Source organism: Phyllostomus hastatus, unplaced genomic scaffold (assembly GCF_019186645.2).
Source record: "Phyllostomus hastatus isolate PE091 unplaced genomic scaffold, TTU_PhHast_1.1 phas_scaffold_200, whole genome shotgun sequence".
Lineage (NCBI taxonomy): Eukaryota > Metazoa > Chordata > Mammalia > Chiroptera > Phyllostomidae > Phyllostomus > Phyllostomus hastatus.
The window spans coordinates 13286968-13312538 of record NW_025334016.1 but is presented as its reverse complement, the minus strand read 5'-3'; the positions used below and the strand labels follow the sequence as shown (position 1 = coordinate 13312538).

The 25571-nt window shown below is 38.3% G+C and overlaps 1 protein-coding gene across 1 annotated transcript in view; it reads left to right on the top strand.

Moving 5' to 3' along the window:
• Window positions 1–25571, top strand: part of DGKK (diacylglycerol kinase kappa) — a 134241-nt gene that overhangs the window by 29470 nt on the left and 79200 nt on the right. Inside the window, exons 2-4 of the mRNA XM_045860445.1 lie at window positions 19333–19443; window positions 21191–21271; window positions 23222–23326. Coding sequence (XP_045716401.1) covers window positions 19333–19443; window positions 21191–21271; window positions 23222–23326 — 297 coding nt within the window. The remainder of the gene's footprint in view (window positions 1–19332; window positions 19444–21190; window positions 21272–23221; window positions 23327–25571) is intronic.

The following is a 25571-nucleotide window of genomic DNA, read 5'->3' as shown; positions in this document are numbered from 1 at the left end:
GCATAGAGATGGTTTATTCAGTACTTTCATTATTTTTAGATCACCTTTAAATCACTTTGGGGAAAAAAAGCAGCATTTGTGTCCTGAAGGATTCCTCAAAAGAGTATAGAAAAGCTGGGTTACTGCCCCCTCATTCCTCACTCTGAGAGAATTTCCCACTGGGAATCTGAGCAAGACACCTGGACTCTGTTTGCCTTGACCTCAAAGAGTTGTTGTGAAAAAAACTGGAACTGGTCAAAAAATGGTATAAACAAAGGCAAAGTATCAGAGATCTAGCCCTACCTTAAGGCAAGTTGAGTTTCAAGGGCCGATAATGACAACTAGTCAATGATTGGCAATGTAAACTCATGAAATCTGATTGTCCTCATATAGAACACCTAAAGCCAAGGTCCTGCTATAAGTTCCATTTCACTGAATTCTGAATCATGTTGGTGTCTTACTAAAGTAGACATGTCAGCATTAGTTGTGCAGTGGTCTCAGGTCTTGATTTCTGTAAAAATATATACTGCTTCTTCTAGAAGCTAAAGAATATCAGATCTTTTGCCTACCTAAGGCAAAATTGGGAAATTTTCAAGACAAAAAATTTTACAGATTTATATAATATTGTATATATACTAGTCATGTTTTTCTATATTTTTCTAAATGGAGAACAGTAAAATTTGAAGAGGAATTATAATTTTTTGAGCTATTTCTTCCCTGTTCACATCAGGCATGGTAAATAAATATAGTCAATAAGTATTGCAATAACTATGCATGGTACCAGAGGGGTACAAGACTTATTGGGGTGATCACACCATAAGGTATATGAGTATATAATCACTATGCTGTACACCTGAAAAAATTCAATTTTGTATGTCCACTATTACTGAAAAATACATTTAAAAATAATCTAAAAAAATCTCTTGCTAGATAATATGTTTTGTAGTATTATACTCAGTTCCACAAGTTGTTTCTATGCATTCTGTAGTAGTACATATGCATTAGTAATTATGCATAAACAATAAGCTCCAACTCTTTTAGTTAAGCCAGGCAGCACATGTGTGCATACATGTAAAAGCCTCCAAAGGCATGAATAATAACAAAAGAACTTCACAGGGAATGTTCTTCCAAAGGTGTTATATAACAACCATATAACAATATGATACCAAAAGTATGATCCATAAAAGTAAAAATTTATAAACTGAAGGGAGGGAGATTGGATTGGCTGGGGTTGGGGGAAGTTGTGGGGGGGAAATGCATACAACTGTAATTGAACAACAATAAAGTAATTTTTAAAATAAAGAAAAACATTAAATTAAATTTAAAAGGCATAAATAAAAATAAAAAAATAAACTGGGCTTTACCAAAATGTAAAACATATGCTCTGTGAAAGACCAGTTATGGGAGAAACTATTTTCCAATCACACATCCAACAAAGGACTTGTATCTAGAATATTTAAGTGTCCATCAGTAAATCAGTAGATCAAAAAACTATGGTACATTTACACAATGGAATACTATGCAGCAGAAAGAAAAAAGGAGCTCCCACCCTTTATGACAGCATGGATGGAACTGGAGAGCATTATGCTGAGTGAAATAAGTCAGGCGGTGAGGGACAAATACCATATGATCTCACCTTTAAGTGGAACCTAATCAACATAACCATCTTAAACTTTTGAAAGGTACACAGATAAAATGAGAAGATAAATTTGCTAGGTTTCATTGTATAACTGTACATTTAGACTCCCCTTGAAAGCCCAAGGCACATGAATGGCAAAGTAGAATAAGAAGGGGTTGGAATTTTTGCATTAGGTTGGCAGAAGTTGTTAAGTACATAGTTGTAGACCTGGATTCTGTCCAATAAAGTCATAGGTCTTGTCAGCATGATAACACCCTGCCTTAGTTTTTTGTTATGTGGGAAAATGGCCTTGTGATATTTACTTTATCTTATTTAACTAGTATTGAGTTTGCAAGGTTAGACCTCAAAAAGCTAGTCATTTCATCCTAGACAATTGGCCTTGAATTAGAATATAGTACCAGTAGAATAAATTGCCACCAGGTGGTTGGTGCCTTTTCTTATGGCAGATTATATAGCAGTTCTTAAATCTGTGTTTCCCATAGTTGTTGTTAACGGAATGCATCAGAAGAGGATGTTTTCAATTCAGTAATACGTTTGGTCCTTCAAAAACTACCTCACTGTTTTAATATAAACATTAGAGAGAATTAGATTTGAAATGTCTATGTGCTAAATTGAAAGAGATACAAACACTTGGGTCCACAAATCCTAACTGTTCTAATCACCACTTTTTTCTAACACTGGTTTCTTTCCAGGCTGGAATACAACATTTATCTTAACTTACCTTAAGTCTTCCTATATAATCAGAAACCCTCCTGATGTTCTATTTCTTATTTCTGTGGAAAGAGTTCATACTATCAGCACTATCCTTTGAGTATCTTTATGGGGAAAGCAGGCACAAATTCTTCTACAGACTTCAATTTGATTTTTTATTTATAGTCTTTGTTTCCTTTACCAGTAATCCCTGCTCTGTTACTCTTGGAAAGGAAAGAGTCTGCACTTGCATTGACTAATCCACAAAGATCAAAAGCACTCTAACCTCTGGTAGCAAAGACCTGCTGGGCTTGGACTATTAGTATGCAAACTATGCTCCCATTTTGGGGGCAAAACACTGATTTCAAATTGAACTTTCAATACCCTGTTGCAATCACATATATGCTCACACTTAATAAGCCTTGTGTTCTAATTTAGGGTTAAAAATATTATCACCATATCCATGGAAGGAAAGAAAATGTATGTCTTGAATTTCTACTTATCACTAAGCACTCTCATGTATTCTCTTGATCTTTATTAAGAGTTGAGTTCCATATATAATATATTTTTGCAGATAAAAATGCTGAGGTTTATAAGATAAATTACTTGCCCAAAGACACACCTAATTAGTGATGGAGCTAAGTTTCAAATCCAGGTTTATCTGACTCCAAAATCTATATTCTGTTAACTATACTAAATTGGCTTTTGCCTAAATATATGTTTTTGGAAATTTCAGAATCTTCATGTGTTTCCTACAACAGCAACTGGATTTTAGGAGCCAATTGATAGCAACATTTGAGAACACCCTTTCTCATTGTCCTTCCCAAGTGTATTTCCCCCCACTCAGTTAAACTTTATAAACATTTATCAGACTTCCCATCAAGATGGAGGTGTAGATAGACATGCTTTGCCTCCTGCGCAACCATAAAAAGAATTACAACCAGATCTCAAAAACAAATAACACCCAGAGCTGCCAGAAAATCGAGCTGTATGGAAGTCCAACAACCAAGGATTTAAAGAAGCCACATTCATCCAGATGAATTCTAAGGCCAGAGTCTCAGAGATGGGGTAGAGAGGCGGTGTGGTATGGACAAGCAGTGGTTATGGTAGCAGAACAGATGGTCCTACATTCACGTGTGGTGGATAAAAATCAGGAGGGATACCCTGGGAGCAAACAATCCCAGCCCTTGGTTAGACTGCAGAGTCCAGGATTCCAGAACCTGGAAGATAAACCCCCATTACCTCTGTCTGTAAAAACCAGTGGGGGTTGGGGTGGCAGAAGAAACTGCTGGATTTTTAGAGTTTAAAGGGCCCATATAGTCTTAGAGAGTAGTAAACCCCAGAGCAGCAGCTGGAGGGGCGCCTATCACACACAGGCAGTGGATGAAGTGCCTGGAAATGAGGCAAATGCCGGGCAGACCTCCAGAAGCCAGGCAGTGCGGTTGCCCCTCTCCACACACCCCCACACACAAGCGGAGCCCAGGAGCAGTGAAGTGGGTTGCCCCACTCAGGCAATTACCTAAGGCTCTGACCCACACCATGTACAGGTGTCTTTGCTACACAGGCCAACCAACTAAGATAGGGAGTAAAAGTAGCTCTACCTAATACACAGAAAAAAACACAGTGAGTCTGCCAAATTGAGGAGGCAAAGAAATATGGCCCAAATGAAAGGACAGAACAAAACACCAGAAAAAAAAACTATATGAAACAGAGATAGCCAACCTATCAGAGGCAGAATTCAAAACACTGGTGATAAGGGTGCTCAGAGAACTTACTGAGTGCAGCAAAAAATAAAGGAAGAAATGAAGGTTACACAGTGAAATAAAGAAAAATCTACAGGGAACCAAAAGTGAAGGGAAGGAAGCCGGGATTCAAATCAATGATTTGGAAAGAAAGGAAGAAACAAAGAGTCAATCAGAACACAAAGAAGAAACAAGAATTCAAAAAATCAAGGAGTGGCTTAGGAACCTGTGGGACAACTTTAAATGTACCAACATCCGAATCATAGGGGTGTCAGAAGGAGAAGAGGGAGAGCAAGAAATTGAAAACTTATTTGAACAAATAATGGAGGAAAGCTTCCCTAATCAAATGAAGGAAATAGACATACAAGTTCAGGAATCACAGAGAGTCCTGAACAAGTTGGACCGAAAGGGGACCACACCAAAACACATCATAATTAAAATGCTAAAGGTTTAAAATAAAGAGAGAATCTTAAAAACAGCAAGAGAAAAGCAGAGAGTTACGTACAAATGAGTTTCCAGAAGCCTATCAGCTGATTTCTAAAAAGAAACTTTGCAGGCAAGAATGGTCTAGTAGGCAGTATTTCAAAGTGATGAAAAGCAAGGACCTACAACCAAGATTACTCTATCCAGCAAAGCTATCATTTAGAATAGAAGGGTAGATAAAGCACTTTCCAGACAAGGTAAAGCTAAAGGAGTTCATCATCACCAACATATTATTATTACACGAAATGTTAAAGGGACTTATTTAAGAAAAAGAAGAATAAAATTCTGAACATTAAAATGACAACAAACTTACAACTATCATCAACTGAATCTAAAAAACAAAAACAAACTAAGCAACGAGAACAGGAACAGAATCATAGGTATGGAAATCATTTGGAGGATTATCAGCTGGGAGGGGGAAGGGGGAGAATGGGAGAAATGGTGCAGGGATTAAAAATAATAATTGGTAGGAACAAAATAGGCAGGGGAATGTTAAGAATAGTATAGGAAAGGGAGAAGCCAAAGAACTTACATGCATGACCCATGGACAGGAACTAAGGGGAGGATTGCTTGAGGGAAAGGAGTACCAGGTATAGAGGGGGAAATGGGGAAAAGTGGAACAACAGTAATAGCATAATCAATAAAATATATTTAAAAATAAACATTCATCAAGTATCTATAATGGGTAAGTTCTGGCACTGTGTGCATTGCATCCACCAGATGTAACTTGACTATGACAAGTATTTGTGACTTACCAAGAGACTTTTATGCTGAGTTTTTCCTTTCTGACCTGCTTGGTTTTGAAATCATTTCTCTTCCTGGTGCCTATCCCTGCAATCTTTAATATGGTAGAAGGTCACTTTATTTCAACAGATCTGAGCAATATTAATAGTTTTGTCTGTTATGTGTTGCTCTTCCCTTAATGAGAGATGCTAAATTTTAGCACCTTTATTTGCAGTTCTAGCAAAGAAATGTGGCTTGGGGAACTGATGGAATTCCGTGTCTATCTCTTAGATGTCATATTGCTGCCCATACTGCACCATGTACAAATATTTCTGTGAAAACATAAACTGGGCTATTGAAATCTCTTGTGGTTTTGCAAACTATCTATTTATTCTCTCACTTCAAATCAACCCTCACTTTCCAGGAAAGATAGGCAACATTTATGGTATGAGTAGAAATGTGTCTAGGCTTTGGAATCAGACATACTTGAGTTCAAAGTCATCCTCCTTTGTAACTGTGTGTAATCTTAGAGAAGTTGTTTGACCATTTGGAGATTCCAAACCTTATCTACAACATGAAGCTAATATTACTTACTTTGTAGTGTTGTGAGTATAAGTACTAATGTACATATACAATATGCCTAGCCAGATGCCTAGTTATAGTGGTCATTTCAGAAAATATGTGGATATCAGACATGTGTTTGTGAGTAATTACTTTTTATCATATGTATGGAGGGCTAAAAGGGGCAAGAGGGGTTAGCTGTGTTTCCATATTTCTCTGTGTATCATTTTTAATGTGTGTGTATTGCTATTAGTGAGTCTGTTTCACACTGGATTCTCCCTTCCCATCTTCCCTGCTCTTTACCTTTCTTAAGCAATCCTAGTTTTTTAGGTCATGTTTCTGATTAAAGGACAGCCTCCTACCCCTCCCAGAGGAAAATTTTGCCTGCATTTTATATTTGTGTGTGTGATTCAAGTGTAGCTGTCCCCCAGATCTCAATTGATAATCCTTCTCTTCCCATTTTAGTCAGTGCTGCCTTCTCCCCAGCAACTTTGAACAGAGAGCTGCACACGCACTGATTACAGCATAATCTGAGAGCCAATGAAATGGTGGCTGAGTGATAGTTCCAATGCCAGTGGTAATTGTATATGCCATTAATAGGAATATGAGAATTTTTTGTCACCAAGTCTGTTAGTGTTTGCTGCCACCCCCAGCTTCCCCTTCAATATAACATACTTATCCTATTCTTATTTCTTTTCTACTCCTCTTCCAAGCCCATCAGCTTGAGTTATAAGACCAGTGATTGATCTCTCTCTCCCTCTCTCTTTCTCTCTCTCCTCTCTCTCTCCCTCTTTCCTCTCTCTCTCCTCATCTCTCTTCTTCTCCCTTAGTGCTTTTGTACTTTCCTGATGCCCTCTCCAAAATAGGCTATCAAGAGTTAAGCAGCACAAAATCCAGATGGTAACAGTCAGTCTTGCTCTAAGCCCTGGCCAGTGGTTGTTAGAATTTAATTACTGTAGTTAGTAGCCATTTAGGAGTTGAGCAGCCTTAATCCCTTAAACATTGCCTGACTATAGAAGGGGGTGTAATTTTACCAGATGTTTGCCTGCAAGGAAAAGTTGGAAAAGGCTGTAAATCTGAATGGTGTTTCAACAGAGACATAAATAAAGGTCCAAAAGTAGAAAAGGCTAGCAGTAGGTGTTAGGGTAAAGCATCTGAACAAGCTGTGGGAAGTGGCTCTTAGGAGAGGGAGGGAGGCAATAGTAATGCTCTTGTTCTTTCCTAGAAAGATCCTTGTAGAATGCTTTTGTGCAGTAGTTGCAAAGCCAAATTAATTTTTCATTATTGCTACTAGGAGCTGTCCAGGTCAGAGAAGAATTTCCCTTTGGGCTCAGCATGGTATTACTCTCTTTTACTACAAGGATGGCTGCCAGTTGCACAGTTGATTCTACCATAATTCTTTACCAGCAATGATACCAGAGAGTTATATTGTAGAATGGCAGAAGAGGGATGAGAAGAGGTAACTAGGCTTTGAAAAAGATATTACTAATTAAAATGATACCAAACAACACAGAAAACAAAATTTAGAGGTACAGTGAAAAAGAGCCTTGCACTGGAAGTCCAGAGGCCAGAACTAGTTTGAACCATAGTGACATTGGATCCCTCCTTATGTCACAGTGTTCTTATCTGGAAAAAAAGCCAATAGTATTAACTATCTTGCCTGCTCCTCAAGGTTGTCTTCAGAGTCAAGTGAGAATCTTCAAGATCTTTATATCTGACAAAGTACTGTGTAAATGAAACAATTATTAGTACCTTCATTACTTAAGCATTTAATATGAAAAACAAAACCAAAACTGAACAAAATAGCTGAGATTTCTACTATACATCTCCCCCTGCCCTAATCCTGTTTCCTTTTGTTAATTGACAGTAGGGTATAACTTGCAATGAGACCAATGATTTAAACCTTACTTTTTTTTTTTTTCATTTCACTGCGGAATAACTGGTCTTCCATGTCCTGTAAAATTCTAAGACAGATTTTAGCTCTGTCATTTATCAACCTGCTGGGGAAGTTACCTAATCTCTTCAAGCTTCAGTTCTCCATGTAACATAATTTGACAGAGTATTTCTCACATAGTAAATACTCACCAACTGTTAGTAATTATTATTATTGTTATTATTACTCCAGGAAGCTTGTCCCTGTTGCCCTTCTTTTACCAACTGACAGTTTTTCAATTTTGTTACCTGGCCAGTAATTTCTGTGACACCAAGGTTCACAACATATTTTCTTCCTTAACAAATTAGTGTCTCGTGCAATCATAGCTCTTCCCTCTATTTTCCCTCCAGGTTTGGTGAGCTGCCAAACTACCACACCTCCTGCCTCCATATGAGGCAATTTTGCTCAGTCAGGGACAGTCCTCCACTCAGAGGGAGCAAAGTTATTCACAGCTTTAGAAATTGAGGGGAAAATCCTTCACCCAACCCATAAGCCAATCCCACCCTGAAATGCCCTTACCTGAGACCTTGTTCCCACTTTCACCTACCACCAGTGTGGCAACATGAATAATTTTGCATACACACACACTAGTGAATTAGTGAATTTCATCATCCACTGCTGCAAGAAACAAGCAGAATCAATGGTTCTAGCATTAATTTCTGTCTACCAACCTCATGATTCTTGTCAATGTGACTTCATAAGACTGAGAAAAAGTAAAAACAAAAACTCAACATCCTCTCTTTATTATCTAACCACTTCATACCCAGAAGACTTGTTAATGAATGTATTCTTAGGTCCTGTGCACACCTTCAGACGGCTGTCTGCATGGGGCCAGTTTGACAATAAGGCAATCTCCTCAGCTCCCCAATTACATGCAGTTAGGTGATGTGGACTTACCACAGCTACATTATTAGAGGCATGTGATGACATGATTGGAAAGAGATAGGCGTTTTTAAGCCCAGAACACAGAAAGCACTTGGCCGAGTCTTTATCACTTCTCTCTTTGAGTGAGTTGTAGCCAAATGAGTGACAACTTTGCATACTTACAGGGCTCCTTTTGGCTTTAGGTTTCAAGCATTTAAAAAATACCTCTAAAGGCTGAAGTCAACTGATTTAGGAGCTCCAAGACATGGTTCAGCATGCTGTTACAAAGTATCAAAATATACAAAAGATGCTATTTGACATTTCAGACACATCTTCAAAGAACTGCAATTTTTTCCTCCCCATTTGGGAAATCATTCACAGTACATGGTCTCCTTTAGCTTAAACTAAGGGAAAATCTGCAGACATTATTCGTCCCTAGCTTTTCCTGCTGGGTAAAATAGTGGCCACTGGGAGAAAGAAATAAGTGAATTGAAGTGACCCCAAGTTGGATCTGACACCCAGGCTAGATCAGAATTACCATTGTCCTGTAGATGCAAAATGGCTTGTTTAAGGATTCACAGTTCAACACAGCAAAATCAGCATTCAAACCTGTGTGAAGGTCTGGGAAGACTCAGCCAAGCTCTACTCCTTCCCAGTGCCAGGGCAATTACCAAGAGCCAGGTTACTGCTTTCTGCACTTTGTCAGCCTGGGTCCAAATTGCCCACCTCCTTCCTCCCTAACCCCCAATTAATGATTCTTACCCTTCCTAGAAAATTCCAATAGAAAAAGGAAAGGGAAAGAGAACAGTGATAGTTGAGAAGACATGTTTTTAGGCTTTATAATCCTGGTGGACTAGTTTTAAAGTCGCCAATCCTTAATATTTATCTTATCAGCGTGCTCATACCAATGCAAAATGGCTTGTGTATACTGAGAGTCATTACAGTATTGTTTGTAAGAGAATACAGTTTTAAATCACTGCCCATTAATGGAGGACTGTTTAAATAAATCACCTTACATCCATACAATGGAATGGTATATAATTATAAAAAGAAATGAGACAGCTCAGTATGTACTGATATTGAAAGGCCTTCACATTTATAGGGTGGCTGGCACTATATATTATGTGTAGAAAGCAAGAAACAAAACATTGTGCATGAAATGCTGGTCTACATGAAGATGAAATACTATATGTATGTATCTGTGCATGTGTATAAACTATCTTTTGAATAATATGCAAGAAACTGGTTAAAATTTTTGTCTATTCAGAAGAAAAACACATCACTCTCAAGTTTATTTTATTTCACTAATAGAAAGCAGGGACATAGAGGATCTTCTGTAGTTCTTCCTTAGCACAGGAGGCCAGGGGAGGGATTTGTAGCTACAGTCCTTGCACACCTGAGCAATACATGGATATCATTCTTCAGTGTTAGGGTAACCAATAGCACTTGGTTTACCTATCACTTTCCTGGTTTTAGACTGAAAGTCCTGGAAAAACTGAGAGTTAGTTACCCTAATTCTCATCCTTCTGCTGGAGCCCTTAGCCAGCTAGGATTGCTAGTGCCAGGGAGGGAAGCTTCCAGTAGCGAGATGAATGGAGCTGTGTCACAAGCCCCTGCCTCCAAAATCCATAAGCAGCTTACATGTATAGAGTGGCAGGCACATGCTTGGTGAGGTATCCTCATCTAACAGACAGGCAAACTGAGACTCAGGGAGGTTAAGTGATTTGCCCAAGGTCACACAGTTAGTAAGTGCTGGAGCCAGCCTGTCTGACTCCTCCATATCAACAAGACTGGGGAATATAAAGCTTTCAGTAAATCAGTGGACCTGGCCTTTCTTAAAGCCTGAAGCACCTGGAGTTACATTTTAACTAAATCAAACATTGTTGCTCTGAATCAACTTTGGCAGGCCAGCATTAGGAAATGGCTTTCTTCCCATCATCCTTGGCCTCAACGCAAAGAGAATAGATGTTCCAGGTTTTTGAACTAAAAGAGTCATAGGCAGAAAGCTGCTTTCCCCAGTTGTACTCATAGTGGGAGTCTGGTTCTCACTTGAGGGGTGATAAACTACCCATCCCCAACTTGATCCAGCCTCCTGCCCAAGAATACATTGAGAATAATAGGTAAGGGTGGGTGTCATGATGTTTGCCTACTGTTTGGGTGGGGGTGGAATTCAATTTGGCTACCTAATAGGGGTTCCTTTTGCTAGGAAAAGGTAAAAGCATCTCTCAAAGCCTCATCCATCAAAAACCTACTGAGCCACAGAAAAACAGATATAGCAGATATAGTAAAGGCTTTGGACATTGGAGAGAACAATAGGAAAAGGTCACAGCAGCAGCTCCACTTGCCTTTTTCAATTAAGCACCAAGCAGGTGTTAATTATATATATGAAACTGGGCTGTTTTACGGACTCTTTGAGGTATTTTATAGAAGATATTTAATAAATATGGAGCAATGGAAGTGCTTACTTTCACTGTTCACAATTTATACGTGTGGAATTGTAGAGCATCAGGGAAAGAGACCAGCTCTGCCAGGGTGCACAAATTTCAGGGAATAATGGATCTGGGGACTGGCTTACCAAAAAACCCAAAAGGAAACTGAAGCAGAGCTTTCCAAAGTTCTAGCTTTCTCTGCAGGGGATGCCACAGTTTAGGCAAAAACATTTTGCCTATCCTTGGGACCTGAATTACCTATGCCCTGCATTCCTTGCATTTGAATAAAGCTAAATGATGCCTGAAGTGATTTAACTTAGCACCACACTCAGTCGCACTACAAAAGAGCCAGCAGTTGAGTTTAAGAGTGGAGACTGTAGTGCTATTCGGATTTTAATGTCATAGAATTAGCAGGAAGGACTAGGACGCCTGCCTGCATGCAGTATGTTCTGATTTAAGGAGCAGCAGGTGGGTCACCTGGCATTTGGTATGTATAAGGATCATATTACCCTTTGTAAATTATTCCTAGCTGTAGCATCACAAATATTGCAACAGGGATGTGGCACCTTGGACCAAGAGGAGTACAGGTGTGTCCCATTTTATGAAGTAGCTGTATACCTGTGAAGATGGTCACCAAGAAAAAAATTCCATATAGAATCCTATTATTGATTTTTCATAATAACATTAGACATGCATTTTTCTTTTTTCTTTTTTAATTACTTTATTATTGTTCAATTACAGTTGTCTGCATTTTCTCCCCACCACTCCACACCACCCCAGCCAAACCGACCTCCCTTCCTTGCTTCCACCCTCCCCCTTGGTTTTGTCATGTGTCCTTTATGTGTCATGTGTTCCTGAAAACCCTTCTCCCTACTGTCCCCTCCCAACTCCCTTCTGGTTACTGTTAGATTGTTCTTACTTTCAGTGTCTCTGGTTATACTTTGCTTTTTTCTTTTGTTGATTATGCTCCAGTTAAAGGTGATATCACATGGCATTTTTCCCTCACCACCTGGCTTATTGCACTTAGCACAGTGTTCTCCAGTTCCATCCATGCTGCCTTCTTTCCCTCTGCTACATAGAATTCCATTGTGTAAATGTACCATGGTTTTTTGATCCACTCGTTTACTGATGGGTGCTTAGGTTGCTGCTAGCACTTGGCTATTGTAAATTATGCTGTTATGAACGTTGGGGTGCATAGGTCCTTTTGGATTGGTGTTTCAGGGCTCTTAGGGTATAATCCCAGCAGTGGAATTGCTGGGTCAAAAGACAGTTCCATTTTTAGTTTTCTGAGGAAATTCCATACTGTTTTCCACATTGGCTGCACCAGTCTGCATTCCCACCAACAGTGCACTGGGGTTCCCCTTTCTCCACATCCTGTCCAATGCTTGTTTGTTGATTTGTTTATGATGGCCATTCTGACTAGTGTGAGGTGGTATCTCATTGTGGTTTTAATTTGCATCTCTCTGATGGCTAGTGATGAGGAGCATCCTTTCATACCTCTGGGCCCTCTGTATGTCCTCCTTGGAGAAGTGTCTGTTCAAGTCTTTTGTCCATTTTTAATTGGGTTTTTCTGTCTTCCTGGAGTGGAGTTGTGTGAGTTCTTTATGTTTTGGAGATCAAACCCTTGTCTGAGGTATCATTGACAAATATGTTATCCCATATGGTTGGTTCTCTTTTCATTTTAATGCTGTTTTCTTTAGCCATGCAGAAGCTTTTTATTTTGATGAGATCCCATTTATTTATTTTTTCCTTTATGTTCCTTGCTTTAGGAGATATATCAGTGAAGATGTTGCTTCATGGAATGTTTGAGATTTTCTTGCTGTTTTCCTCCAGGACTTCTACGGTTTCATGACTTATATTTAAGTCTTTTATCCACCTTGAATTTATTTTTGTGTATGGTGTAAGTTGATGATCGAGTTTCTTTCTTTTTTTTTTTTGCATGTAGCTGTCCAGATCTCCCAACACCATTTGTTGAAGAGGCTATTTTTACTCTGTTTTATGCTTCTTCCCCCTTTCTCAAATATTAATTGAGCATAGGCACTTGGGTTTATTTCTGAATTCTCTGTTCTGTTCCTTTGGTCTATGTGCCTGTTTTTATGCCAGTACCAGGCTGTTTTGATTACAGTGGCCTTGTAATATAGTTTGATACCCGGTATTGTGATCCCTACTGCTTTGTTCTTCTATCTCAAAATTGCTGCAGCTATTCAGGTTCATTTATGGTTCCATATAAATTTCTGAAATGTTTGTTCTATATCTCTGAAATATGTCATTGGTACTTTAATAGGGATTGCATTGAATTTATAAATCGTTTTGAGTAGTATGGCCATTTTGATGATGAGCATGAGCATGGCACATGCTTCCATTTGTTTGTGTCTTCCTTAATTTCTTTCTTCAGTGTTGTATAGTTTTCTAAGTACAGGTCTTTTACCTCCTTGGTTAGATTTATTCCTAGGTACTTTATTTTTCTTTTTTTTTAAGGAAATGTGGTTTTTTTTTATTTTATTTATTTATTTTTAGAGAGGGAAGGGAGGGAGATAGAGATAGAGATAGAGAGATAGAGATAGAGAGATAGAGATAGAGAGAGAGAGAGAGAGAGAGAGAGAGAGAGAGAGAGAGAGAGAGAGAGAAAAACATCAATGTGCGGTTGCTGGGGGCTGTGGCCTGCAACCCAGGCATGTACCCTGGCTGGGAATCGAACCTGGGACACTTTGGTTCCCAGCCCGCGCTCAATCCACTGAGCTACGCCAGCCAGTGTGGTACTTTATTTTTCTTGTTGCTATATCAAATGAGATTTTTCCCTGATTCGACATGCATTTTTTGACAAATATTTTAACCCCAAGATCCTGCAAAATCTCAAAAATGCTAAACAAATATTAACAATATTATTTGAGAGCAAAAACTTCATATGTCTTTTTTAAATTTATTTTTAGAGAGAAGAGAAGGGAGGGAGAAAAAAAGGGAGAGAAATATCGATTTGAGAGAGAAACATGGATTGGTTGTCCCTTGTATGCAACCTGATGTGACCTGACCAGAACGAACCCACAACCCAGGCATGTGCTCTGACCCACAATCAAACAGTCAACGCTTTGTGGAACAATGCCCACTCAACTGAGCCATGCCAGTCAAGGTCAAATGTCTTGATAATGTCTTAGAAATAAAAATATATGGGCAAGCTACTAAAATAAATTGAAGTTCAGAGAGAGTGTCTTTTATAGAGCAGGATTGAGTTAGCTGCCTTTCAGAGAGTGTGAGAGGATTCAGTAACTAAAGTAAAAGGATTTCATCAATTGCAAAGTGCTATATACATGTGAATTCTTGTTACTCTTCTAGTCAATCTTAGTCACTTTAAAAGAAAAACAAAAGAACTTCCCTCTCACCCACCATGGATTGTCATTTGCTTCTTAGAAGCTCCATTACAGTTTTAATATGGAGTTCAGGTATTCCCTGCTTTTCGAAAGTTCACTTTATGTCATTTTGCTTTTACAAAACATCTATATTAGTGCCTGTTTTTGCTAACCAAAAGAAATCAGGAGAGGATTTTTGCTTTTACAAAAAAGAAAGCCAAAAGCAAAAATAGAGTTCAGTGTTTGTTTTGCAGCAGCCATTATGTAGTCAGCGTGCATCCTGAGCAGCAGGAGTGTTTCCTGCCAAGATTCTTCCCCAGGAACTATGCTCAGCATCTCAGCATCAAGCTGTCAAAGTTTCGAACTGTGTCTATGAGCATCAGTTCTTCATTTTGTTTATTTTGTGCATTCACTAGCAAGATGTGGTATCAGAAAAGCCTAAGAGAGCTCATAAGGGTGTTACACTTAGTGTAAAACTGGGTGTAATAAAGTTATTTTAGGTTTCATTTTGTGTATTATTTGGTAATATGTTAGGTCATTCTTTGAGTCTGAGAACGCTGAAAAGTTTTCCATATAAGTTCATGGTAATTGCTTCTTCAGCCTACACCATTTCAGCTTACCAGAAAGTTCATAGGAATGCTCTACTTTCCAAGAGTGGGGTATGGCTCCGTAATCAGAGCGCTGTTTTTTTTTTTTAATTGTTGAAGACCTTTTTTATTGTTATTCAAATACAGTTGTCTCCATTTTCCTGCCACCACTTTCTCTCACCCCACACGCCCGCACTTTCCACCCTCAATCTTTCCCCCCTTTGGCTTTGTCCATGGGTTCCTTATACATGTTCCTTGATGACCCTTCCCTTTCCCTCCCCCTCCCCTCTGGTTACTGTCAGTTTGTTCTTTATTTCAATGTCTCTGGTTGTATTTTACTTGCTTGTTTGTTTTGTTGATTAGGTTCCAGTTAAAGGTGAGATCATATGGTATTTTCCCCTTACTGCCTGGCTTGTTTCACTTAGGATAATGCTCTCCAGTTCCATCCATGCTGTCACAAAGGGTAGGAGCTCCTTCTTTCTGTCTGCTGTATAGTATTCCATGGTGTAAGTGTACCACAGTTTTTTGATCCACTCATTTACTCATGGGCACTTAGGTTGCTTCCAGCACTTGGCTATTGTAAATTGTACTGCTATGAACACAGAAGACTTTTCAATTCTTAGCAATCTACTGTCTTGCCTTTCAAAACAAAGATTGGGTGGGAACAGTATATTCACTCTGTGGTGTACATCTTAATTAATCAGGTACACCCAGTTTTCTTGTCATGGGTAGAATAGTAGAAAAAGGCACAGAGACCACCAGCATTCTCTAATTGTGAATCCTCAAGTAATGCCCAAGCTTCAGATTTACCAACTGGAAATTAGAGGTAATACTTCACATGGTTGTGGTGAAGGGGCAATGAGATGAGGTTATCCACAAGGGGCCAGGAACTAGGAAGCACTATGCAAATCCTCTTATGGGATAAGCAAGAGCTCTCCTTCCAATACTTGCCTTTGCAGGATATACTTGTTTGTGTGAGTCTTCCAATTTTTATCTTACATCCTTATTAGGTTTAGTGATCCCCAGTGGGTAAATGTTGATTTGCATGCATATATTTTATTGACCTGTTGATTGATTCTTAGCTTCTGTTTGTACAAGGATTTATTTAGAAATAGTGATTGGATTAGTAAGTTTCTCTGAAAGGAGACAGAGCTTAAAAGGCAAGAAACTACAGGAATTTTACATTCTCCCAATTGGGGTTTAGATATTTGTTGAAGTTCTGAGTGAATGTTATAGAGCCTGTGTTTAGAACTTAAGAAACTATTATGTGGCCTTCTAACCTTTTTTCCCTACTATACATAAATTACATCAAAATCTACAAGCTCCCAACTTAGTAATATATATCTCACATGTATAGGCTCCTCACATACAAGCTCCAAACTCATATATGACAACCTGCTCTGATGCCAGGAATACCCACCACTCACTTACTTTGTCCTCTAGAGAAAGTGATAGTAACTATAATTTAGAAATTGCAAACTGGTTGCCTGTGGGCCGACTTCGTCCTAAAGACATGCTTTCTTTGGGCCTCATGAGTTTTTTAAAATACGATTAGTTGCTAACACTTCAATATTATAAAATTTTAGCCTGGATTGCCAGTTTCTCTTTAAAAAATGGAATGAGCTAGTAACACTGGTCAGCATTCAATAACAATCACCTAAAACTTTGTAGCGACTGGGCTTGACCTCTCCAGTTTTCCTACTAGGTCATCTTGTCTCTTCCATTATCAACCAGCATTGAGTAGACAGTCCTGCCTTAAAGTTAGTGCATTCAAAGTGACCAATTTAATATCATAGCACAGAGAAGAGATAATTGTGATTTGGCTGGTGTAGGCAATGACAGGGTGTATGAGTAGATAACAATTGTTCTGATGCAATCCCTCATTTGAACCAGAAAGTAAACATTTAGGGCAGTGAACACAAAGCCCCAAGGCTCTTTCCAATGGTTCTGAGCTCACATAACTTTGTGTTTGTCTATGTGGATTACTGTTCCCTCCCCTTCCACTCCCACTATCCATATCTTTTAGACGGAATGTGCCTGCAACTTATTTAGCTGTCTCAAATGGTCTATTGAAAGACAGAGTTCATAGTAGGAGCTCAGAAAATGTTAATGAAGCACTCTATCCAATGATAAATGCATCACAAAGTCTTTTCTTCACCTGACAAATGCTGTGTTCATGGAATAAGAACTGAAGATTTTGGTGATTTGCCATGTCTTCATATTAATAGATTAATTAATTTTTTCTGTGTCCTTGAATAAATAACAGATGTCACTAATTATCAGAGAATGTGTAAGGAAAGAAAAGAGAACATTTCTTAAGTACCAAGAAGGGGAATTAAAGAATGACCATTAGTAAGGGTTGATGGAAGGAAGTAGCTGGAAAGAAGAGGCTGATTTCTACTTTTTTCAGTATTTCAAATCACCAGTGCCTGGGAATCTCCTAAGGAACTAGAAGGCTCAGGGTTCTAGGAATCTTCTGGAGAAACAAATACTCCTCATCATGTTCCCAGTACCACCTCACTCCATCTTCCTACCCCTGAAAGGAACAGGAAGAGAAGAGAGCTGGGTATGGCAGCAAGGGAGGCTTTAAATTGAAAATGGGAGGAAGGGAAAAATAGCCAGCCAAAAATTGTAAAATGAGCTATTACATTGGACACTATATATTTCAGAATAAGAACAGTAGAAGAAGCATTTAGTAATTAACAAAGTAGAATAACTTGGGGAAAAGGCAGAAATAATGTATGTGGTTCCAGTTGTACAAAGGTGGAGCAATTAAAATTTTGAGAGGGGTATTTATGACTGCCTAGGTTTCATGAAGACAATATAGAATAATAAATGGCACAAAGGTGAGAAAGTTAGGACACAGAAAACCAAATGCCATCACTGAGATTGTATACCATATGCCACCAGACTTATTGTCAGCAGTTTAAATGTAATTTCTTACTCTCCCTGCCATCTTCCTCCTTCCCACAAGATTTCATTGTTCTCTGTCTTGACTCTTTGGCATCATTCTTGTGTAAGTATCTCAAGGATGGTATAGTATCTTGAAACTCCCATAAGTTGTCAAGAGAGCTCAAGTAAACATGGATTGCTCATGAACTGATTTTTCAATTGACATACAAAGGTTCTGTCCATTAGTACACTCTTATTGGTTAGAGAACTGAACATAGAGTATAATACATGCATATATATTTGGGAGAATAAGAGTAGCAAAGAATTGTTTAGATCAGGGTCCCAAACTCAAATGCCTAGTGGAGTCAAGTGCCCCATCTGAAGAGAGCAGCTGCTATTCCATTCTAGCAGATTGTTGACATATGAGAATATAGGTTCACTGTTACCAGAGGTTATGATTATTTTAAAGAAACAGGAAACTTGAATTTTAATATAAAATATTTTGTTTTAAATAATATCAACTAAAACTAATAATATCAATTAAAAACTATGAAAAACAGTAGCAGGTGATCCAAACAGAACATTTCCACAACCACTCAATGGTGAATTTTAATTTAGGTGGTAGATAGAATTTATGATACAGCCTTGATTTGGTGACATTGTCCATTCGGCATGAATTTGGTTTCAGTTTGGTGGATGCGAGTACTTTTCCCAAATAGAAGTCTTGCATGTTGGTTTGTATCTATAAATATAATTGAGAACTTGCTCCATGGTAAAAATGGTAAGTAGACTCTATGCTGTGTTAGAGTCAGTCTGTTCAACAACTAACTGAGAAATCAGTGGTCAGAATATGAGATGTCTAAAGAACATAATCAGAAGGCAGTTCATTTTTTGTGACATTTTGCTTTCTCACTAGACCATGAATCCCTTGAAGGCCATGGTAAAGAACTTGGATTTGGTTCTAAAAATGTTTGGAAGCTATTGGAGGTTTGTGAGCAGGGAAGGGATGTGATCCAACTTAATATTCTAAAAGGAACACTCTAATAGAGCTGATAGGAAGGCCCTGTACAGAGCTACAACCTGGAGACATCCAAAAAATATGCCTTTACTTAATGTAGTCTTTTCCCTTACCACTTGTTCCTTCTTAGGCATGTTGTTCTCATAGTCATGTGTTAATGTCCCTCCTTCTTATCCCATACTATCAATGGAGATGTTCTTCACAGTTCATATGCCATGTATTCTAAGAAACTTATAGCCTATATGTCATCCTGTATGTGTTATACAAAAGTAACCAATGGATTTTCTTATTGAACAAACTTCTTTGAGTTATTTCCTGGCTCTCATGCCATTTCTCAGATATATGACAAGAGACAGAGCCTTCCAGATATCTGATCTTCTCAACTGAGAGGACAAGTGATATGGCCTTGCAAATTAATGTAATAACTCAATGTTATGCTATCTTTCAGAAAATACTGAAGGAAGGACCTCTGCTAAAGAGCTGTAACTCCTTCAAGAGATGGAAGCTTAGATATTTTCTGGTTCAAGGACAAAGGCTCTGCTTTGCTCACCATCGTGCGGTAAAAGAATATATAGGATTTTATATATATGTGATGTGTGTGTGTGTGTGTGTGTGTGTGTGTGTATGTGTATACATATATAATCTTGTCAATTGGGTTAATGTGTGGGTGCCAGAAAATGTTTCATGAGGAGATGGGCTAATAGGTAAAGACATTTGGCAAACATTGAGGCAGAAGTTGAAACCTTCTAGTCTTGCTTTAAGTTGGCCTTCATGGCCAAATGATGGACACTGTTCTCTCCCTTCCTTTTTCAGTTTCCCTCCCCTTTCATATGTTCCTCAATTAGCTTCTACACCCAGAACCAGCTATATAATTTGTGGGTCCCAGTACAAAATATAAATGTGGGCCTATTATTTAAAGAACAAGGACAAATGCCAGTAAAGGTACTAAAATATATAGCAATTATTTGTCAGAGCATCTATTATTGTTATTAAATGACATTCTAAGAAAATAAATAAACAAAATTTTAAATTATTAGCAATTTTTCCATCCATTTGTATATTGTACAATGCCAGTTTTAAAAGAAAATAGAAAAACATTTAACTCATGAAGAATCACCAACATTATATCATTTGTACCTGGTAGCTCATACACACACACCCCCACATTGTTCTTATCAGGTACACAAAACTGTGCAAAACTAGCTTGACTGTTTTTATTTCACATCTTGGTACTTACACATTCTACCAATACTCTCTGACTAAAATAAAAAGGAATTATGAATTTCCCTATCTTTCCCTTTTCTTCAATGTTATCATTTTCAGCATAAATTATTGGCTAATACAAGGAAGTAACATGAATAAGAAAGTATACAATAGGGTTCCTTGGTTGTTCATGTTTCTTAGAACACCATTGCTGTGTTTGAAGCAAGTTCTAGTTCCAACAGGCAGTGTGGCCTCTCAGGGCTGTCAGCTCCCCTACTTACTCATAGATGTAACATGCTTACCTTATACTTGACTTGGGTCTAAGTGAACTCCCACACATTATGGGTCTACTGTAATTCTATGCTCATGGGTATCACGAATGCAAATGGAGTAACAATATATGGAGTAGACATGCATATTGTGCATATCTCCTCTGCTAATGTTCATGACCCATTGTCCTACTAGACTTCACTTATAAAATACAAATTCAATGACAAACTTATTAAGAATTTCAAGACTGCAACAGCAGAGCATTAAACCAAGTGTGTGGCCTGTCTGAATATGAAGACCTATTTGATTGCACAGTTATATACCATTGAAGCCAGTCCCGTCTGTATCCATAGTACTGATTTCCTGCTGCTGGCTGAATGTTACCTACTATAGTCAGTGTATAACAAGACAAAGGCCTAAAACTGGATGGGACTAACAACATAGTGAAAGGCTGCCAGCTGATCAAATTAGAGCTAATAACACCTATCTGCTCCGCTAGGCCTCTAGCTAGACCACATCATATTATCTTCTTCAACACCAATCTTCAGTTTTGAGTAATTCTGAATTACCCATGCTTTTCTATAAATCCACATCAAAGGTTTGGGAACAGTTGTGTTTTGGTTTAGTTTGGTTTGTTTTTGTTTGCCACATGTTATATCAACAAAAATCATGATGCTAAATAAATCCCAGCACTCAAGCCAAAGCAATGATTACATCATGACTGCCAAAAATGCCCATTACTGTGCATGTGTGTGTGTGTGTTTACTTTTTAGTGTCTCTTTGCCTCATTAATCAAATGGTTCTTTTCCCCTCTCTATCTTATATCTTTCCAGTTTGCACATTTTGAAACAATTGATCTGTCTCAGGTCGCCTTGGCTGAAACTAGCTGTAGAAACCTTTGTCACAGTTTTTGTGTAAGTAGGGTTGAGAATGATTTGATGGGCAGGGCTGGGAGCTAGCTGGGAAGAGGGGTTGACACACTTGTTGCCTCTTTGGAGTTCAGGTTTACCAAGTTTCCTTTGATCCAAAATGTCTACGGAAATCTGCTTAAAGTAGTATTGCAAATGATTGCTAAAGATTATTCATGTAACCACTTTTACCAACCCACCATAGGGGGGAAATACTAATGGCCTTGTTCCCTTTACCAGCCTGTTATAAAACTGAGCTGATTTCAGGGTGGGGAAAGTGACTATTGCAAAACTCTATCCTCCTGTTGAAGGTGATTTAGAAAAGTATCATGGGGAGTCTTTCAAGAGACTGCTAATATGTTGTAGAAAATGTCAGGATAATCAAGGTACATGATATCCTCCCCTTTGATGAAGCAGATAAGAACCTAAATCCAAAGTGAAAGCTACCCTATGCTCAGATCACTAATGAGAGTACCACAAAGAAAGCAGAAGATATTCTAGGAAAGTATTCAAGGGCTTGGCACTGCTGAAATTTCATAAGGCTTCCGTCATTCAAATGAATCCAGACTAAAAAACTCACTGAAAAATGCAAGTCCATTGGCTGAGGAATTCTCCTATTCACTTCTTCTCAGAACTGTCTTCTCCCAGCCTCAGTGGTAGCTTATGGAGACTGGGGTTCCTTTTCAAGCAGGTGAACTTAGCAGATTACAGAGTTATAGGCCCAATGTCCTGCTTCTGTCATAGGTCCACATTCTATTCTCCTTTGAAAGGACAGAAGCTAGATATAAGAGGAGACCCTACTCTCATTTCTCTTCTTTTATCACACTGACCCAGGGTAAAGCTGAGAGTTCTATTGACCCACTCCCCAAAAATTTATCTTTTGGCTGATGAGCATACAGGCTAATGTTTTTGGTCTTCACTCTACAAAGAAATCTCAAGGACTAGGTTGCCCCTTAGCCTAATTAAAACAGAGATGCTGCTCATGAGCCCTATACAAGAATGAGTTGGGACCAAAAAAGTGGTTATTACCACAATTCCCACTAGTTCTTTTTCCCATATATCACAGAATCACGCTGTGCTACATGCAAAAGGAAAAACAAATTGCTTGTTGGTATGGTGAGCTCTAGTTTCCAGATTTTGGAGTTCAATGGTAAATGCAGGTAGGGACATTGAAACAAGGACTGATGCTATTGCTATCCATGCTTCCTACTTCCCTCTGGGAAAAGACCAAGTCTTGGCCACGGTCTACCTCTGCTATACCCACAGCATGGCTTTTTTATTCTCGCCTGGGTTGTTGCAACAAGGAGGATTAAGAGAGACACTAAAATTTTCATCAGGTTGTCCCTGACCATAAAAAAGAAATAAACTAGATTTTTAGATTTCTCACTGTATTGTCTCCTCCTAAACAGAAAGAGGAACACCCTGATGAACCATATACCCTTTTACTATTTCCAAGTAGACAGAGCAGTAGTAAATGAGTAGGATTTTCAAGCAACCTCACTTGAGTAATATATGAATGCCTGACTTAATGTTTAAAAGCATGTGCTCCAAAGCCAAGTAATCTGGATTTCAATTCTAGCTTAGCTTTTTACCTGCTAAGTGACCCTGGGCAAGTCATTTAATTTCTTTTGCCGTGGTTTTCCTGACTTTGAAGTGGGAAAAATCCTTATATAATGGGGTTGTAATGAAGATTAAAATAAATAATATACATAAAGTACAAGAGAACAATGCCTGGAACTTAGTAAATGCTATTAAAATGTTATCTATTACTATTATTATTTTGGGGGGTTGGTATCTAGGGAGCTGCAAGTAGCTCTGGGAACATCTACCTTGTATTTAAAAAGTCACTTCAGTTATGCTTAGTAGAACTGTCTAAGTCCTTGGAGAATTCATAGACTCTGTTTTGGGGCAAATTTGTAGAGTGGGAACCAGCTAATAGTATGACCATTTGTTTAGGTGATCACACCACAACGAAAACTTATCCTGGCTGCACCCACCCGGAAAGACATGGAAGAATGGATTAACGTCATAAAAACTGTTCAACAGGGAGAAATTCATAAGGTAAATGAAATAATAGAGAATCCACATACCTCTCAAGCATAAACACAAAATTGACTGCATTAGTTAAGCCACCTTTCAAATAGGGAAGTAATAAGATGGAAGCAGAGGTCATCTGGTCAGGAATTTTAGATGAATATCATTAGGAAACTGATTTAAAACTATTTATAAATAGGAGTAATTCTCTTATACTCAGATGTTGGTAAGTATGTGGTTTAGATACTTCTGTACACTTCCATTTGATATGTAGATGTCTCTATATGGCCAGTGGATGAGGCACTCCAGATATATGCAAGCAGCTAATTTAGATGTTCTTATGTTAGCAAAGCTGAAATCAAAGTCTTTACTTGGGTCTGCTGAATGACTATAGTAACAGCTAAGAAAACTGATACTCACAAAGGACAGGAAACCAGACCAAAATGAAATGACGACTCAGTAGCAAAGCCAGGATTTGGACCCAGGCTGTGTGACTCCAAGGCCTATATCCTTAACCTCCATGCAATTTTGCCTCTCTGTTTATTGTATACCGCAAAAGAAATATAGAGAGAAGAGCAGGAAGCCGTCCTCCTCTAAGCTTAGTGGGGTTCTTTTTTCTCCTAGCAATACCAGGCCCTTGCCCACTGCTCCCTGCCACAAGTGGTGCCACCATTCAAAGTCTGGGATATGACTTCTATAGACCTACCACAGTTAGAAGTTAGGTAACTTTTAAGAGAGGAGAGATTTTTGCCATTTATTTGCTCAGAGCAGTGCTTGCCATACAGCAGATGCTCAATAAATATTTTTTGAATGAATAAATGACTCTGAGGGCAATCTTGGAGCTAAAGTTTAGAAAGGGAGTGATACATGGTTCATGGTTCATCCTAAAGCAAAGTTCTTCTCTGAACATCTTGGAGATAAAGGGGAAAATGATTCCACCCTTAAAAAGTGATGTCTCAAAGAACTAGCAAAGGATAGAAGATTGTTATAAGCATTTGGGACAAAGCAGTATAGACTGTGGCTTGGTAATAATGGATTTTAGAAGTAAAATTAGTGCCATGAAGAAAAAAAACATATGTCCTCACTCTTATAGGACTTCTTAGGCTTTTGACCACTTAATTTCATAACTATACATTCTGCTAATCATGGCTATGAGTACATCACAAGTTCACTGAACTGGGGCCTAGGTACCTCTCCACATATCATTAAGGACTTTTCCAGGTCCACATAGTATATGCTTAATAGAGATACTTTGCTTACAATCTGATGATGGTCTTTGTATGACTTAGCACTCAACATTTCACTCCTTTATTTTCTTACTTTCCTGATTGAAAAGCACATCCCTTCCATCTTGCCCACCTGCAATGAGGCCACTTATGGCATGGCATTAGAGGTAGCCACAAAAGTTGTAATTTCCATGCTCTCTCCCATCCTCCTTCTTCTCTCAGTTTATTTCCATCCAAACTGGAGCACTTCTCATAAATCACACATTTTCAATTTGGCAAAAAAAGGTCACATATAATATTTTGAATTTTAATTATTAGTCTAGGAATGCAAAAACTTCTAGAGAAAGTCATAAGACCACTGATGTGTAATTTCTGAATCAATTGATTTAAATACCTTGGTGTTGACTACCCTGAACAAACTTAAAAGGAAAAAAATAATAATTTGTTTACTCTCTTGGAAGAGTTTAGTTTTGGGTTGTAATCACAACTTCTGTAGAGCTGCTCTAGGGACCTAAATCTATTAAGGAACACCTTTAGCTGTAAGTAAAATGTCCCACCATAAGCATTTTAGCAATTCATCTTGTTTGAGGCTTAAAGAGTCAAATATGCTTTCTTTCATATACACCTCATCTCCAATGGTCTATTCTACCCTCTATCACCACCAACGCTTGACTGGAATGAAGAAAAATTAATAACTAACTTAGTGGTCTATTAAAGTCACTACAAAGTAATTTGATAACCTATTGGAAACTAGTCAGAATACATTGAGGACTGAGTTCTTACTAGGTGCCCAGTTCTGTTCTATAAAGAGTTGAAAAATAGGTGTAGCTGGTTCTGACTTCAGTGATCTTTTTTAGGTAGTTGAGACAAAATATACACAAAGAAATAGTTAAGTGACAGTACTCAAGATAAACAACAATTTTCAGAGATGTTAAAAGGCAGTGCATGATTGATTGCCAGATGAATAAAACAGACATTAAAGCATTATGGGAGTTCAAGGGAGGAAGACATAAATATGGGCTGGAATCCTCTGGGAAGAGTTAATA